The sequence below is a fragment of the Podarcis liolepis genome (assembly GCF_965112155.1).
Source record: "Podarcis liolepis genome assembly, chromosome: 6".
Lineage (NCBI taxonomy): Eukaryota > Metazoa > Chordata > Lepidosauria > Squamata > Lacertidae > Podarcis > Podarcis liolepis.
Window position 1 is genome coordinate 76,654,218 of NC_139559.1, and position 18,935 is coordinate 76,673,152.

The 18,935-nt window shown below is 41.6% G+C and overlaps 2 protein-coding genes and 1 long non-coding RNA gene across 4 annotated transcripts in view; 2 read left to right on the plus strand and 1 right to left on the minus strand.

Annotated features, from left to right (window-relative positions):
* LOC310710274 (uncharacterized protein) overlaps positions 1–18,935 on the plus strand; it is a 982,430-nt gene that overhangs the window by 873,391 nt on the left and 90,104 nt on the right. The gene's annotated exons all lie outside the window — the stretch shown is intronic.
* Positions 1–18,935, plus strand: part of SLC35A3 (solute carrier family 35 member A3) — a 28,350-nt gene that overhangs the window by 2,569 nt on the left and 6,846 nt on the right. Inside the window, exons 1-6 of one of the 2 annotated variants that reach the window (XM_083511218.1) lie at positions 2,925–3,341; positions 11,095–11,299; positions 12,103–12,257; positions 12,371–12,493; positions 15,608–15,779; positions 18,149–18,267. In XM_083511218.1, coding sequence (XP_083367344.1) covers positions 3,309–3,341; positions 11,095–11,299; positions 12,103–12,257; positions 12,371–12,493; positions 15,608–15,779; positions 18,149–18,267 — 807 coding nt within the window. In that variant the 5' untranslated portion in view covers positions 2,925–3,308. Of the gene's footprint in view, positions 1–2,924; positions 3,342–11,094; positions 11,300–12,102; positions 12,258–12,370; positions 12,494–15,607; positions 15,780–18,148; positions 18,268–18,935 lie in introns of those variants that run through there. The other variant, XM_083511219.1, reaches the window with a different exon arrangement.
* On the minus strand, positions 4,434–7,238 carry LOC310710407. Its single transcript, XR_014528045.1, has 2 exons — positions 7,016–7,238; positions 4,434–4,654 (listed from the first exon to the last, which is right to left on the minus strand). It is a non-coding gene; the product is annotated as an uncharacterized lncRNA (long non-coding RNA).

Genomic DNA, 18,935 nt, shown 5'->3' on the forward strand with positions numbered 1-18,935 from the left:
TCTCTTCCAACTCTATGATTCTATGAAGTAACTAGGACTAGTGCAAAAGAAAGTAATCTCTTTTCTAGTAGTCCTATGCATGCAAACAACCGTTTTATGTCTCTTGCACCTGACTCTGGTTGGTAATCTTTTGATTCTAGGAAGAGACAAAATAGATTCAGCAAGCCTGAACTCTGCCCACCCCTGAGTTGAAAGTCAAGCTAATAATTGCCTACAAATGTTAGTACCACTGCTACTGTCATCAGTCTTTGAAAAACACATCTACCTTTGCCAAGTGCTTTGTTGAAATAGCTATGGATGAGGTTGCATCACAGCTTAAGCTGTGTGAGATTTGCGTCACACCTTGAAATGAGTGGGATACCCTTTTCTGCTTTGAGCAGTGAATAAATCTTTATTTACATGGCTGGTGTGGTGCTTTTTAGATACAGTAGTTGTGAGTATTACTACTGCTGGAAGTGTGCGTTGATGTGATGTTTTGGACCACAACTCCCATCCTCTTGCAATTTAGTTTAGGTAGTATGGAACAAAGGTGGGTGAGGTTAGGTGATAGCAAGTAGAACAGGAAAACTGAGGGTATTTATTCCTTCACAAATCCTGCTTTTCTGCTTGAAAAATTGCTCAAGGCACTTAACAATTGTGTTTGCGTGTTTTTAAGTGATTATACAACTTTTTTAAAAAAATTACACAATCGAAACAGACAGGCAGCAGGGCAGATAAACAAGCCAAACATAACAGAATAATAAACTTGACTAGAATTCTTCTACCTTCACACTATGAGACTGGGACATCAGTCTTAATTAAAAAAAAATGCATTCTGGTTCAGGAGAAGCTTTTGAAATAATTAAATAAGTGAAGGGTTCTGTTCTCAAAGAAATGGATACCCTGCCCCCCCCCCCAATTTTCTTTTATGGCCTGCTTCAACAACTTTTGACAATGTGAAGGGGAAAGTTGTAATTCTCTGCAAAGTACTTGCGAGTGAGGTCTGAAGTTGGAAATACTGAACTAGAGAGAGGTTTGAACAAACAGAACTATGTTTACATTGATGGGTGTAGACCATGGGTAGGCAGACTAAGGCCCGGGGGCCAGATCCAGCCCAATTGCCTTCTAAATCCGGCCCGCGGACAGTCCGGGAATCAGTGTGTTTTTACATGAGTAGACTGCCCTTTTATTTATAACGCGTCTCTGGGTTTTTTGTAGGGCCTGCTTGGTGTTTTTACATGAGTAGAATGTGTGCTTCTATTTAAAATGCATCTCTGGGCTATTTGTGGGGCTTAGGAATTCGTTCGTATTTTTTTTCCAAAATATAGTGCGGCGCCCCGCAAGGTCTGAGGCACAGTGGACCGGACTCCTGCTGAAAAAGTTTGCTGACCCCTGGTGTAGGCCAATGTGGTTGGTGCATGTGTTGACTAGCCTTTATTCATACCCTGAAGCATTGTGAGGAATTTAAATAGAGGCTCCAAGCTGCCCCGAGGTTGGGGCAAAGTTTTTCAACCTTTTTTGGGTCCACAGCTCCCTTGACCAACTACATTCCTTCTGCAGCACCCCTGTGGGGCTCAGGAGCTCAGTTATGTCACCCCTTGCCTGCAAAGCCAGCAGCCCCTCACCCCTTTTCAAACACCCTCCCTTGTAGAGTGTTCCCTTGTAGAGTGTTCCCTCTTCCCTCTCACTGGGAGCCCTCTGGGCAGCCACTGCTGCCACCCCTGGTCTCTGAGCTGCCCCCCTCCCGCCCCAAAGAGAGGTGCCTCCTCACATTGCCCCACAGGGGCCTGGAAAGCACCCCCTGGCCAGCCCCAGAGGCACCATTCGCCTGGGGAGCTTGTAGCCAGGGCTGCTGCAACAAACAGCCCCGCAAGCCTTTGGGAGGCAGAGATATGAGAGGGCATCAGAGGAAGGGAGGGAAGGAAAGAGGGACAGAGACCAGGGTGCCACAGCACCCTGGTTGAAAACCACTGGGTTAGGGGAACACTGATGATACAGCTCACCACTAGGTAACTCCATTGGGGATTGGTGAGTGTTCAACTGATGTAGGAGGGGCCCAGGGGCTGAAACTATACCAAAAACCCAGTCAATGCTGCAGCCAGCCCAGATTTAGCCTATTATTGTAAGGTGGGCAAACACATGCACCACACTCACAGTACCTTTACGTTCAAGGTTTTATCTTCTAATCTGAATCATCACAGTTCCGATTTTAATTCCTAACGCCTCTGTTCCATAAGGCTTAAATGTTCATAGTGCAATCCTATGCATGCCTGCTCAGGAATAAGTTCTGTTGAGTTCAGTAGGACTAGCCGTAAGTGTGTTCAAGGTTGCAGGCTTTCAGCCTTAGTTTTCTAAAAGTCTCCCTTGGCTAATTTGTTCTGTTGCCCAGTAGTTTCTACAAATAGGAAGATTTCCAGCGTAAAACCCCTGTGTTAAAACCTGAACCCATTGCTTGCCAACATATCCCCCACCCCAAACCATTGGTAAAGTATTTCTTACATTGTTTTTGACAAGCTTATAGATATTTAATATTTACCCCAAAAATTATATTGCTGAATATAATAAAAATGCGCCACATCCTCTGTTGCTAAGAAAACCCCCATTCATTTTGGTGTTTCATGTATTTGGTGTTTCACTGTTCTAAAGGAGCAAATGAGGTTATCAACCTGCTTCTTAGAAACATTTTGTAGTTGTCCATTTCCACAGACACATAGCAGGGTTAAACCTTATGTTGAAAGTTTCTGTGTTCGTAAATATTTAGCATATATAAAGTGCTTTGTGGAATTCAGTCTGTTTTGAAGATCTTTAGTCTGAGATTTCTTATCTAGAGGAAACACAATATTTAAATAAATATCTCTAAACAGGCTGCACTTTGCAGCGTGCTTAACAGCGAGTGGTTTCTTGTTTCAGTGGAACACGTAGAATATTGCTAGTTACACAACTTCTGACACGTCACTTGTCTTATAGGCAGTGTTAGGTACAGCATAGCATCGAAAGTGCTTTTCTGTGTGCAAGGTACATAAGTGTCCACATGAGGAATCGGTCTTTTGGAGTCACCTCTTTGGCTTAGAAAAACATTTTCCGTACAAGAAAATGAAATCACTTTGCATATGCTACAAAGGTTGGTGTTTGCTGAAGAAGAAGGACAGCAAGCAAAATTGGCATATAGCAAGCTGATGCTACACAAAACTTGGAAATCTAGTGCTTTCTTCTAAGACTGCTTGGGAAGAAAATGTGGCATGGAACTTATCAACTGATACCTGATGGGTCGTTCTTCTCCAGCAAGGTTGACTGAATAATTCTATGTGCCTAACATTTCAGTTTTTGAAATGGCAGCTAACGGAGAGAAGATTATACTTGAAGTTAGTATATCTCTATGGTTTGTTTTGGGTTTTTTTAACCATTTTCTACCGTATATGTTTTTATTAAGAATGCTCTTACGAAAATATATAACAGTGCTGAATATGTTGGGGTTTTCTTGTTGGCTGAACTCTTAATGGGGGCGAGGATCCAAAGAGCGAATTCTGGTATGCCAAAGGAATTAGGTATGTCAGATAAATTTTTTTGGACCCCCCCTTCAAATAATAGATCTGCATGCTATATTGCAAACCACTTTTGAAAATCCCCTTAGTTTCAAAAGTGGTTTGTATGTGGCATAGTTGTTTTTCTCTTTGATTGTCATAAGCCCAAAATTTACTCGAACATGCAGAATTAGTCCTAAGCCATTTAAGGCTTTATAGGTCAAAACCAGCACTTTGAATTGGGCCCAGAAACTAATTGGTAGCCAGTGCAGTCAAACTGGGATCAGTGTAATATGCTCAAACCGTCTTGCTCAGGTGAGCAACCTGGCCGCTGAATTCTGCACCAGCTGAAGTTTCCGAACCATCTTCAGAGGCAGCCCTACGTATAACACATTGCAGTAATCTAACCTTGAGGTTATCAGAGCATAGGCAACAGTAGTTGGGCTATCCCTGTCCAGATAAGGGCGTAGCTGGGCCATCAGCTGAAGCTGGTTTGACATAAAAGTTGAGAAACTGGTCGTTCAGGAGAAACAGCCATCTGTCTTCTGTTGGACTTGTTTATTAGGCCATAGTTAGCAGTTCGTATGTTAAGGTATTTCATGAAAATTTAAATTGGTATTTCTTTCTGGCTTGTATTTTATTTAGTTGTTCAGATGTTATACAAATATAAAATGCGTGCAGGAGAATTCTAAGAACAGTTAGACGTGTTCTTTTCACTTCCAAGACATTTCTGCAAAACTCAAAATGCTGGTCAGTGTGAAATACGTCTGTCTTGGAATTGAAATGTTACAAAGGTACAAATTCATTTATGCCTTGCCCCATCCCAGAGTGTCAGGATGCCTTACAGTATTGTAACTCCTCCTTCCTGTGGGCTTATTCCTATCTTATTCCCTTACAGCTATTTCTTCTAATCCTTGAACAGTTTTTTTAAAAAAAACCCCACAGATAATCGTTCTCATTCCCTTTTGTCCTAGTCAGATTAGCATTTCTTCACCCAAGTTTCCATAAGCAACTCATACAGTTTCATGAAATACTGGTAACGCTTCCTGAGCTCTCCCGCTTTCATTTGACACTGAAATCAAGGCTGGGTCTGTTCCCAAATCATCCTCTTTTTGAGTACCAAGCATCCATTAGGTTCCTAAATGTGGCATCATCTACAATAGAAAAGGTGTAAAGAAAAGGTGAAATTGGTCACAGATGCAATGGAAAGTCACCTAGCTGTAAACTTCCTTCCTCCCTTCTAGTCTTAGTGACAGCTACTACTACTTTGTGCTATAATCCTCTATCCAAAACTTTGGTTTTCAGCTCTAAATCCACATTGCTCCAGAAAACGCAAGATATTTTTCTCTGAAATGTCATTGGGAAATAAGCATTGTGGGACATTAAGTTCACATTTGATTAAGACTGCAGTATTCAGTTGATCGATATATTAATCAGTTAAAAAAAACCTTTTGGTCAAGCACAAAGTTGCTGGTTATCTGGGCAGCAGATTGAAAATAACTTTATTATTTTAATATTTGCTTAGAAAATTGGGTGCCATCCTAAAATAACTTATGTCCTAAAGTGCCACAGTAGTATATACTGAGTTTCACAAATATATCTCAAATCAATTTACAAAACCTAGTAAAAACCATTAAGAACAGTGTAAAAAAATAAGAAAAGATGGATTTAAAAAAACAATACAAAACAGACACCCCTGGCAGAGATCTGTTCAGCCAACTGGGAAAGCTTGTTGGAGCAAAAAGGCATTTTAATTGCTTGCGGAAAGTACAAATAGTGGGAGGCATTTATCACATCTGGGATTTCTTCTTTGGGTTACCAAAATGAGAGGCTATTCAGCAACCTTGACTGGCTAGCAGGTAATAGGAGCTTGCTGAAGAAAGAGCTAGCACCTGACGTTTTCATGCCTTCATAATTTCCTGCCCTCCAAGCCAGTGTGGACAGGACATGTTGAGGGGTTGAACAGCTTGGGCGAACATCTATTATTATTATTATTATTATTATTATTATTATTATTATTATGAATTAAATTTGTATTCTGCCCTTCAGCCATAGATCACAGGGCAGTTTGCAACATAAAAATACAATTGGAAAACAGACAAACAAAATGCATAATAAAAAATAAGAGCAAAAATAAACTGGTAATCCCCACTCTAACGCACATTTAAGGGTATTGTATTTTAACCAGCCAAAATTGTCTCAGGCCCTCTCCTCAGGCTGTCATAGCATCCCATACACCCACCTCACTGCTGATAAGAGGCCACTGGAGAACGCACAGAGGAACATTTTTTGCAAGCCTCCCTCTGCCCCAGACCCTCCAAGTGTCCTTATTTTCTAGGGACAGATCTGGATTTACAGAAGCCATCCAGGTTTCTGATTTGATCCTGCAATGTCCCGCTTTTCCTTAGGACGTCTCTATTTCCATTGGAGAAATGTTGGAGGTTGTGAAGTTATGTGACCCCCACCCACCCACCCAATCCAAGGAGATAAGTCACTAGAAGACATCTGAAGGCAGCTCTGTAAAGAGAAGTTTTAAAAAATAATTCTAGGATTTTTATATTTGTCAGAAGCCACCCACAGTGGCTGGCGCAACCCAGTCAAATAGGTCGGGTAAAATAATGATGATGATGATGATGATGATGATGATATCCCTATTTCCATCGGAAAAATGTTGGAGGCTATGGAGTTATGCGACCTCCCCAAGCCAAGGAGATAAGTCACTATGCAGCCTTTAGAAGACATCTGAAGGCAGCTCTGTAAAGGGAAGTTTTAAAATGTTTTTTTTTTCTAGGTTTTTTATATTTGTTGGAAGCCACCCACAGTGGCTGGGGCAACCCAGTCAATTGGGTGGGGTATAAAATAGTAGTAGTAATAATAATAATAATAATAATAATAATAATAATAATAATAATAATAATAATAATTTATTTATACCCCGCCCATCTCGCCGGGCACCCCCAGCCACTCTGGGCGGCTTCTGACAAAATACTAAAATACAGTAATGCATCAAACATTAAAAGCTTCCCTAAACAGGGCTGCCTTCAGATGTCTTCTAAAATAATGTCCCTACAGTGGTACCTCGGGTTATATACGCTTCAGGGTACTTAAGCCTCAGGCTACAGACTCCGCTAACCTAGAAATAGTGCTTCAGGTTAAGAACTTTGCTTCGGGATAAGAACAGAAATTGGGCTCTGGCGGTGCGGCAGCAGCAGCAGGCCCCATTAGCTAAAGTGGTCTTCTGGTTAAGAACAGTTTCAAGTTAAGAACAGACTTCCGGAACGAATTAAGTACTTAACCTGAGGTACCACTGTATTTTCATTGGAGAAACGTTGGAGGGAATGCTGCCCTCTTGAGAGCAGAGGAGCTACACAGGCCCAGAGATCTCCATGCTCTTCCCCTTCCTGTCTTGGGGGCAGAGAAGGAGGAAGCTGAGAAGGCTGGAGTTGGCCTGTCTTCCCTGTCAAAATGGCACCCAGCAGCAACCAGCCCCTTAGAGAGCGTTGAAGGCTTTGTACCCAGAGAGGCTCTTCTTTCCTGACTTTTATTTTTTCTTACTTTGGCATCATTGCAAAAGCAGTGTTGCAGCTCATGCCAGCTATCCCCTCCATAGAGGCAGAGCAGGCATCAGCCTCATCTTCTGAGCATCTCTCTCATGCTCTTACGAGAGGCAGTCCTGGACCGTGGCAAGAGGGAAGCACCGTGGCGCCTAGCCTGGGAGGGACCGGTGCAATGGAGAAGGTTAGCAAGTCCCCGTTTCCCACCTCTCCCGGTGGCAAGCAACTTCGCCTCTCTGTTATGGGGTAAAGAACGGCCTGATGGAGGTCTTGCGGTTCAGGAACGATAGATGGCAGCTTCTCTTTCCACGCTCTGAATTTCTTTCCATGAAGGTTTTATCGAGGGTTAATAAGTAGGTAAAAGATAAAGTCGTGACCAACTCTGGGGTTGTGGCGCTCATCTCGCTTTATCGGCCGAGGGAGCCGGCATACAGCTTCCGGGTCATGTGGCCAGCATGACTAAGCCGCTTCTGGCGAACCAGAGCAGCGCACGGAAACGCCGTTTACCTTCCCGCCAGAGTGGTACCTATTTATCTACTCGCACTTTGACGTGCTTTTGAACTGCTAGGTTGGCAGGAGCAGGGACCGAGCAACGGGAGCTCATCCCGTCGTGGGGATTCGAACCGCAACCTTCTGATCGGCAAGTCCTAGGCTCTGTGGTTTAACCCACAGCGCCACCCGCAGACCTCCCAAAAAGCTTGTCACTCACACACGCCCACAATATCCTGAAAACTGGCCTTTCTCTTCCTATAAGAGGAGCCTAGAGAACTCCTGAACTTTTGACCAAGAAGTAACTCTAGTATTATAGAGTTGGAAGGGCCCACAATGTGGGGTTCAAACCCAAAACCCTGAGGTTAAGAGACTTGTGCTCTTCCAACTGAGCTATCCCAGGAGCCCTGAAAAGCAGTGAGGGAAAACTTTTTGCCCTACTTCTTCTCAGACCTATGTAGACACTCTCAAGCCCAGAAGACTATAATAATAATAATAATAATAATAATAATAATAATAATAATAATAATAATAATTTATATCCCGCCCTCCCCAGCCGAAGCCGGGCTCAGAGCGGCTAACAACAATGAGAAAAGTTTGAAAAGATGTCGGGGTGGGGAATTGTAAGGGCCAAGCAAAATTGTTATTTTAAATAAAAATTTGAGAAACTGATTTGCTGAGTGATTGCCCCCATGTTGGAGGCTGACTTCATGCAATGTTAACAATATAATTAGTTATATAATAACTTTCTATGGCTTTATGTTTTTGTTGCTGTAAACTGCTTTGCTGTATATATATTTATGATACAGCAGTATACAATTTTAAAAAAAGAAATACATAAATACCTTTATGAGGGCCGACGAAAATGTCACAACATTTTGGCAAGCTTGCTCTTTGTAAGGTGAAAAAAGCTGGTTTAATGTCAAGTGATGGATGTCAGCTGGAGACAAAATAAGAAAGGAAGCGCTATGGGAGGGGGAAGTATGGACATATGCTTGCAACAGGAGCAGGAAACCTGATTTTAAGAAATTGTATTAAATTTAAGTAATTTGGTTTGATTTGTTATAATTTGGAAAAATAATTAAAACCTTTTGGCAAGCTTGCGAGTTCTGCACAACTCTTCATCAAACATGGATGGGGGCGTGGAATGAGAAAAGTTTTTTTGGGTTTTTTAAGTACACACAAAAAATGTGATATTAGAGCCATAAGGTCAGAGGTGTAGGCTCTGTTCCGAGATAGAGATGGCAGCCAGAATAAGTTTCTCTCAGGTGCTACACCCCAAAGAGCAATAGCTCTCTATTGTGGGATGATAAATCCTGACATGTAACCCAGATCTGCCCTGTACCTTAAACAAAACAATCAGATTCCAAGATAAGTAGAAAGCAGAAGTAAAGAAAAACAGGGGCGTCTTTATCTTGGTGAAATTAGAGATTAAGTTTGAATAATGTACTAGTTAAGAGAGAAGCAAAATAGTGCAGTATAGCCTAGTTGCTGATGGAGATGTAACCCTCAAAAGTCAAAGTGTTTGTATCCTGAATCAGGGATAAGAGGGTTGTGTCCAACTAAATTCTACTCAAATCAGACCCATTGAAATTAATTGGGAGTGGGTTCCTTTTATGATCTGATCATGCAGTTGTAAACATCAGCTAATTGGCACTGAAGGCTACCAAGTTAGTGTTCCTGGCCTTCCAGGATAGTATTGCAGGTCTTTTCATTCCTTTGGGTACCATGTCTCCAAATGCCTGCGTTGATCCCCAGAGAAACTTAAATTTTGTTCTGCTGCAACAGGAAGCCAGCAAGGTCATTGTCAAAGTATAGATGCCTTTGACAACCTTTCAAGTAATCTGTAGAAGTTACCTCAGCAGACTGAGGGGCCTATTTGGTGAGCCTGAGAGTGGATTCCTCTCCCTCATTGATTCCAGAAGATTAAATTTGGATATAGCTGTCCATGGCCCCCAGCCTGGCTCTGACAATTTGTATAGATTTCTTGTGTATTAAGGGCACGATGCAACTCTTGTGCAACCCTAATAAAGTCTACATTTGGGGGGAGAGTACGCTCCAAAGTCTGCTTTATTAACAGTATGCTCCTGTTAGTATGGAACTACATGAGACAACATCAGGCCCAAATATTCATGCGCACACAGCACTCTAGTAAAGTTGTATGTCAGACCCTCAAAGTGTCCCTATTTCCCAGGGACAGTCCTGGATTTACAGAAGTTTTCTAATTTGATCCTGGAATGTCCCACTTTTCCTTAGGACGTCCCTATGGAGGGTATGGTTATGTGTGCCCCCCCCCCCAAAGCGATAAGTAACTTTACAACCTTTCAAAGATATCTGAAGGTGGCCCTGTATAGAGAAGATTTAAATTAAAAAAAAAGTTTAATGTTTTATTATGTTTTCATATATGTTGGAAGCCTCCCAGAGTGGCTTGGGCAACCCAGTCAGATGGGTAGGGTATGATGATACTACTACTACTACTACTACTGATGATGATGATTGAGGATGGAATAGGGCATCCCTGTTTTCAATGGAGAAATGTCGGAGGGTATGGTATGTGTGTAAATGTGACTATCAGTGGGGGAAGGAGAGGCGCTGAAACCTTCAGATACAGAAGAATAGACGCCAGCTCTTGAAAAAACATGATGAAATTCTAAAGGAGTGTAAAATAGTAGGTTGTGGTTTCTTTTTACACAGTTCTGACTTTTTAATCAGCTTTTGCTATGCCCCGTTTTCAAATGGGGAACCTGTGGCCAGACCAATGTTCTTGGACTACAACTCACATCAACCCCATAGGGAAGGATGATAGGAACCTTAGTCTAGGTTCCCTATTCCTGCCTTGACATTCAGTGCTTGGTCTTTTCCATAGATTTCACCAGCAGTGGAATTATTCACTGCCACACAGACTGTTTTGTTCCGGCAGGCTTTCTGTTAGTGTTGGCATTTGAAGTGGACTCTGTTACTTCCTTGCTGTGCTGCTTTGATTGTTTTATTGCATGATGAATGTTGTTGGCTGCACTGAATGCTACTTTAGTAAGTGGAAGGGCAGGTTATAAATCAGAATCACCCATCTGTTAGTTAATTTGTAAAATAAACATCCCATGTACACCCCTCCTTAGTAACATGGGGTGGTTTTTAAACTACTTGCTGATTTGTGAGTATTTATATAGTTTAAAAAGACACATTTGTTTTTCTTAACTGTCTTCAAAATGCTTCCTGCTTTTGAGTAGCTTGAAGTTTTAATTGGGGAATTGACAGGCGGCTCAAAGAAAAACCCACTGAGCAATAGTTCATAGAGCAAGTGGCAACAGCCAAAATAAGCAAAAACAAGGTATTGTTCTGCTGCATTGGCTCAGCGCTGCCACTACAGACCATTTGTTCTACCTGTAATGCAGTGGCTTCCTTTAAAAAAACTTGGTTCGTTATTCCTTGACTTCAGAGACTTCTTTTTGTACTGAAGGCAATTCCTAAACAGGCTTCAATATATTATTTTACTCAGTAATCCCTGTTTTACATTTGATATATATGTTTTCTTTTCTCCCCCCCCCCCCCAGGAAAGCGATAGTCAAGCTATGTCTACCAACTTAAAATACCTTTCCTTGGGGATTTTGGTCTTCCAGACAACTAGCTTGGTTTTGACTATGCGGTATTCAAGGACACTGAAAGAAGAAGGACCTCGCTATCTATCTTCGACTGCAGTGGTTATTGCTGAGCTTTTGAAGATCACAGCCTGTATTTTGTTGGTTTACAAAGACAGCAGTAGGTGTCTGCTATTTGTTTGTTGGTTTATTATGAGGGGGGTAATACGTTTTCCAATACAAGGTGGGACCTTTAGCAAAATATTGCATTGTATCCTCCCTCTTAAATGAAATGTTCCTGTTCAGTGTTTCAGGAACTCGTCTTCCTAAAAAAAAGAAAACTCCACTCTTCTTCTCACACCTACCTATCTTTTGTTTCCCCAACTGTATTCCACAACTACTGAGCATGCTCAGACCTCATTGGGCTGGGGTTTTTTTTGGGGGGGGAGCAGTTTGACCTCTTAATCTTGTTTGTGCGTGTGTAAAAAAAACAAAAAATTCCATGTCTTGTAAACCTTAGGTTTTCCCATCCACTATTATAATTTTCTTCTTGTTTTTGCTACAATTCTGTTGCCACAATTCTGTTTTTGCTACAGTTCTGTTACCACTCATCACCTGAATTAACTATTAGAAATGTGCGGAATTGTATTTTGGACACAGCAACAATTTCTTCATCTTGCTGCCAGTGTTCCTAGTGCTGAAGAGACGAGTTAGATGTCTTCATCAGCAGGAACTAGATATTGCTATATCTTAATCGGGACAAACCATTGTCAGCTTTGCACAGTTATGCAGTGAAGGCGCCGCAGTAAACCCATTGCTGTAAATGGACATTAACTACAGAGCTATGCAAATTTTTGCTTAGGAATGTCATGTTTAATAACAAAGCTCTAAAAGTTTTTAGCAAAAAAGCTCGTTATAATTAATAGGCCACACTAATCTGTTTTTAAACTTACAAGAAAATTATTATCCTCTCTTTTTGCATAGAGTGCAATTTACGATCTCTGAACAGAGTGTTGCATGATGAAATCCTTAATAAGCCTATGGAGACACTTAAACTGGCTATTCCTTCTGGGATTTACACACTACAGAATAATCTCCTGTATGTTGCCTTGTCAAACCTAGATGCAGCCACTTACCAGGTATGGTATGTTTTTGAGGAGTTTGCTGTTCCTTGTTTGTCTGTTTGTTTTTAAAATTGTGCACACAAATAATGAGTCATTAATCAAAAGTCATCTTGATTTGGTCTTTTCAGGTCACGTATCAGCTGAAAATTCTTACCACTGCGTTATTTTCTGTGTCCATGCTCAGTAAGAAATTAGGTGTGTATCAATGGCTTTCATTAGTGATTTTGATGGCTGGAGTTGCATTTGTACAGGTAAATATTAACATAAACATACTCCTGAATATTAAAAGTTTAGATCTTATTTGCTTTACTACTTAATACCTGGGGTAGTATCCAGTGATTCCCCCCCCCCAAAAAAATGTTTAGGGGTACTCTCATTATCCTACTCATATTAAAATACTGCTCCTCAATGAGACCAGACTCAGATTCACAAAATGTTTAGGGGTATGCGTACCCCTGCATCTCCCTAGAAAAAAGCATTGGTAGTATCCAACGAAGGATTTTAGCTGCACGGTGGAACATCCCTTCCTTCTCTCCCTCTGTGGCCCCTAAATCTGTTCTGGGAGGATTGTTTTTTTATTGATATGTATAAATGAGAGAATGGGGGTGGAATCCTTATTAAATGTTGATTCCCAGATCAGTTTATCCATTGACTGCAGATGCTATCAGCTGAGAAATGAGACAATAAAGAGTACAGTGGTACCTTGGGTTAAGAACTTAATTCATTCTGGAGGTCTGTTCTTAACCTGAAACTGTTCTTAACCTGAAGCACTACTTTAGCTAATGGGGCCTCCCGCTGCTACAGCGCCACCACCACAGGATTTCTGTCCCCATCCTGAAGCAAAGTTCTTAACCCGAGGTACTATTTCTGGGTTAGCGAAGTCTGTAACCCGAAGCGTCTGTAACCCGAGGTACCACTGTACAAATCATAGCCCCAGTAAAATATCCAAGAAGATCCAAGAGACTTTAAAACATTTAAATATTTGGGCACTTGCTTAGTAATAAATGTACTGGTACCTTCTAGGAACATTTTCAGAAGGGTGTTTTAAGATTGGCCAGGAAGGAGTCTCATAATAAGATATATTGTGTGTTCTCTATTCTGCTGACAAAAACTGTTGTAAAAGAACACATGAAGGATAGTTTTGACATGTTGCCTACGGACTGAGCCCCACTAATAATGGTGTTTCTTTCCGGGATCATGCACATTTGCACAGTCTTCCTAAGCCAACGTTTGGCTTGGCATGTTGTGTGAAGCAGATCAATAAGCGCAACAGAACCTCGGGATCCATTTCATGCGTTTGAACTTGGTTGCAATGAAGCTGGGCGAACTCTGTTTTCGTGTCAAAAAATCCATAATTGGATAGTAAAGGTAAAGGGACCCCTGACCATTAGGTCCAGTCGTGACCGACTCTGGGGTTGCAGCTCTCATCTCGCTTTACTGGCTCAGGGAGCCGGCGTTTGTCCACAGACAGCTTCCGGGTCATGTGGCCTGCATGACTAAGCCGCTTCTGGCGAACCAGAGCAGCGCACGGAAACGCCGTTTACTTTCCCGCCAGAGCGGTACCTGTTTATCTACTTGCACTTTGACGTGCTTTCGAACTGCTAGGTTGGCAGGAGCTGGGACCGAGCAATGGGAGCTCACCCCATCGCAGGATTCGAACCGCTGACCTTCTGATCGGCAAGTCCTAGGCTCTGTGGTTTAACCCACAGCGCCACCCGCGTCCCTCATAATTGGATACTAAATGGCAAAAGAGGAATAAAGAAATAGAACACAATTGCAATCAGCTCTTTTGTCAATAAACGTCCCTCCCTGGATCTCTGTTTGTGATTCACTCATCAGGGTGCACTGAACTCCTGATTAATTGAACAGTGATAAGCAGATGGTGACGCTGCAGAGCAAAATGGGCCAAACGTTCACAACTCTTTTGGGCACTGTTTAATAATATTGTTATTTTGGAAAGAAGTAGCAGAATAAATACTGTCCTAAACACATTTTGCATGTTCAATTTATGCATTCTGTTCTGTGATATGATCCTGAGATATAGGCCATGTCACCAGTAAATGTACCTAGCTCTTTAGGGGCACCACTTACAAAACATAGAATTCAGTGCTCCATTGTTGAACATCTGTTGAAGGACTTGCTGGATTAGTTGTTGTTGCTGTTGTTGTTGTTTCCTGCACATCTGGCTGGGGTTCCCCAGCAACTCTGGGCAGCTCACAGCATATATAAAACATTAAAAACTTCCTGATACAGGGCTGCCTTCAGATGTCTTCTAAAAGTTGTGTAGTTTTTTATGTCCTTGACATCTGAAGGGAGGGCATTCCACAGGAAGGGCGCCACTACTGAGAAGGCCCTCTGCCTGGTTAGGTAACACACAAACAGCATTTAATAAAATAGTAAACCTGAAAAACCCCAAAACGCTTCAGAAGACTGGGTTAAGAACTAGATGTTTTTATTAGCATGCGTTACAGCACAGTTCTGTTTGTGTTTGTTTGGAAACATGGCTCTCTGTATTCAGTAAGGCTTAGTCTCAGGTAAACATGCTTAACCTTGCAAATGTGCAGCCCAGTCCAAAGCATGTTTTCTCGGAAGTCACAATTAAGTGTCCACAGGGATGCAACCTTGAACTACCAGCACATGCACACTTATATGAGAGTTTGTCTCATTGAGATACGTGGGACTGGCTTCTGCATAAACATCAGGGCAGCCTGAATATGTTTAGAGCCACAAACCAAAAAGTTGCCCAAACTGTGGGTTAAACCACAGAGCCTAGGACTTGCCGATCAGAAGGTCGGCGGTTCGAATCCCCGCGATGGGGTGAGCTCCCATTGTCTGGTCCCTGCTCTTGCCAACCTAGCAGTTCGAAAGCACGTCAAAGTGCAAGTAGATAAATAGGTACCTCTCCGGCGGGAAGGTAAACTGCATTTCTGTGCGCTGCTGTGGTTCGCTGTGGTTCGCCACATGACCACATGAGCTGTATGCCGGCTCCCTCGGCCAATAAAATGAGATGAGTGCTGCAACCCCAGAGTCGGCCATGACTGGACCTAATGGTCAGGGGTCCCTTTACCTTTACCTTTATGCCTAGGCATGCAGCTTTTAAAGGGACTTATTAAAAACCCAATTCTATTGTCAGTACAGTTTGATTCACTGCAAACTTGGAATGCCATCAATAGCTGCTCATGGGTATAAAGATGTGAATAAGGACTAAACCAGAGCTGGATGGGAAATGTTTCTGGTATTTCATTGCCTCTTTTCGCTTCTTGTCAGCAAGAACAACGGACAAACTTCTGCTCTACGTTAAATTCTATTTGGCAACCTGTTGTACGATATTAATATACATGTTTTATTTTGCTCATTTCCTTTAGTGGCCATCAGATTCACAAGAAGCAGCCACTAAAGAACTCTCAGCAGGATCACAGTTTGTGGGCCTGATGGCAGTACTCATAGCCTGCTTTTCAAGTGGATTTGCTGGAGTGTATTTTGAGAAAATCTTGAAAGAAACAAAACAGTCAGTATGGATCAGGAACATTCAGTTGGGTGAGTCTTGTTTCGAGAGAAACACAGAACGGAGATTCAGATTTCCAGCAGAATCTAATCAGAGTACCTCAACATGCTTTTGTGTAAATAAATTGTTACAGAAGCATATGCCAACTTTGCCATTAACTTTGCTAACAGGAACTCTATAAACGCTGCATCCTGTTCGGAATACAATTGTTGTTCATTTAACGTCTGAGTCAGCTTGTTTTGTTTGATTTGATATCATCTAATGGGTGCTAAATACGGTGGCTGAGATCCAAACCACAGTGCAACTAAAATTCTCTTTTAGGGGATTTTTTAATGCTTTGTCATTTTCCACGAGGGTCCTCTGTTTAAAGATTAAAAAGTCAAACATTCCGTCTGAAGTGTCGCAAGTTCACGGGCAAAACTAGGATAAGACTTTGGATCCTGGCTCATGTATTGTACTAGAAGTAGATTAAATTTGACTACATGTTTCCAATTTAAAGCATAATCCTAATGTGGCAGTTATTTATGCTATGCATTTATTTTAAAAATAAACTGGAAATATCAAGTTTCCCTGCAAACATTTTCTTGATGAATATTTAAATCCCTCCTCCTATGTCTGTAACAGAATTGTGTAATAAAAACACACATGAATTCCTTTTGTTTAAAACAAAATATATCATTTCTCAACAACTGATTACAGGATTATGGACTGCCATTTTAAAAATATGATTGCATGTATATTTGTAGAGATATATTATGAACCTGTAGAAAAGCTCCTCTCCAGTTCATAGGTTAGATCTGAATTGACTGTACAGTTGTGCTATGAGACCTCATGTTAGCAGTTGAATCCATCCTTATTAATTTTGCTAATTGCCTTTCTCCTAAATGCACTCAAGGCAGCATTGAAAAATCCAGTATTGGTTACACAGTAAAATAACTATAACAGTAAAATGTAACTGCAATTTTTTTAAAAAAGCACAGGAAAATAAAAATGCATTTGCAGTATGATTGCATTTTGCAAGTGGGTTTGGTTCCAAGGCTTCAGCAGACACAGAAAAACGCATATATATTGAAATTCTTGGAACTGACCCCACGCGAGCATCCCTGGCATTCTGGAACCCATGCACTGAGAAAGACAGAGAATTTTAAAGCAGATTTTTAAAAGTGGGGAGGCCCATAATTTTATTCTGTTTATTTATTTTAAACTGTATATGCCAGCTTTCTTCACAAGCGACAATTGGCACACCGCTTTCCTGTAACAAATTGCTCCCAAAGCAGATGATAATAATAATAATAATAATAATAATAATAATAATAATAATAATAATAAATTATACCCTGCCCATCTGGCTGGGTTTCCCCAGCCACTCTGGGCAGCTTCCAACAAAGATTAAAAATACACTAAAACATCAGTCATTAAAAACTTCCCTAAACAGGGCTGCCTTCAGATGTCTTCTAAACATCAGATAGTTGATTATCTCTTTGACATCTGATGGGAGGGCATTCCACAGGGCGGGCGCCACTACCAAGAAGGCCCTCTGCCTGGTTCCCTGTAACTTCACTTCTTGCAAGGAGGGAGCCGCCAGAAGGTCCTCAGCGCTGGACCTCAGTGTCTGGGTAGAACGATGGGGGTGAAGACGCTCCTTCGTGTTTATAAAACAGAAAAGCAATGATCGATAAAATAGTTTGCAGCTAATAAAAATGCAAAAACGTAGGCTCAAAATGAAGAACTCGTAGCTTCAGAGCAAAATAGTCTTTTCAAAAGGGGAAACTCTTAAAAGTGACAGACTCACAAATTAAAAGCTTGCTTTAATAAATACATTTTCAAATCTAAGGGGAAAGACATTCCTTTTGACAGATATGCTGTGAGCATGTTGTTTAGGGCTTTAAATATCATAATATCCTGCTCTGGGTGGGCGCCAGTTTCAACTGTCGTGGGCTGAACACCATGCCCAGGGTGGCGAGCAGTCATGTTCCAGCAGCCAGCTGGCATAAATTCCCTGGCAAGCCACATTGCAGGGCAGAACAGCCTACCAAGTCTAAAGCTCAAACTGCCCAATCATGGGCAATCAATAGGGTGACGCTTGGTTGGTGGACCTAGGCGAGGGAGTTCCCACTCTGGTCTGGCGGCTAAGGATAAAAAATCATAACAAAGGCCTTGAACAGGAGAGGCAGCCAGTTTACTTTCTACCTATGTCCAGCACCTGCCAGTAAACGGACAGAACTTTATACTAGTTGCAAGTATCAGGACATGATTCGGGATTCCCCATGAGGAGCACATTAATTAGCGCAGGAGGGGAACCAACCTGCGCTTCTACATTCAGGTGAATTAAGAGAGTTTCTTCTTTTATTTTTGCCGTTCATTTCACTGTGCTTTAAAAAATCTGTCTCGTCTTTTAAAGGATTTTTTGGCAGCATATTTGGCTTGATGGGCGTCTACATTTATGATGGGGAACTTGTATCGAAGAATGGATTTTTTCAAGGTTACAACCAGCTCACCTGGATAGTCGTCATTCTGCAGGTAACGCATCCAGAATTACATTTTACACAAAAACCAGCAGAACTTATTCTCTCACAGGATAAACATGTCAGTTTTCTGGGATAAGTACCGCTGCATCTTATTGAGGAGGGTCAATTATCTTTACAGTGGTACCTTGGGTTAAGTACTTAATTCGCTCCGGAGGTCCGTTCTTAACCTGAAACTGTTCTTAACCTGAAGCACCACTTTAGCTAATGGGGCCTCCTGCTGCTGCCGTGCCGCTGGAGCACGATTTCTGTTCTTATTCTGAAGCAAAGTTCTTAACCTGAAGCACTATTTCTGGGTTAGCAGGGTCTGTAACCTGAAGCGTATGTAAGCTGAAGCATATGTAACCCGAGGTACCACTGTGTTCAGTTCAATTACTAGTTTAAAATACTTTGACTTATTAAACAGCCCCTCCCCCCATCAGACATTATTTTTCCTAAACTGAAATATACGTATGTTGGCAAATTCCACCACCAAATCAAACTTCTAACACAAAGCATAATGTCTCTTCTAAGACGGTGCCTTTTGTGACATGTGCAGGTGTCATCTTACAAGAGTTTCGTTTTTTACTTCAGATTATTCATATGCAGATTTATGCAGATTTAATTGACAAAACCCCAATTAATCAACTAACTTTTCTTTATTCAGTTGACAGCCCTATTATT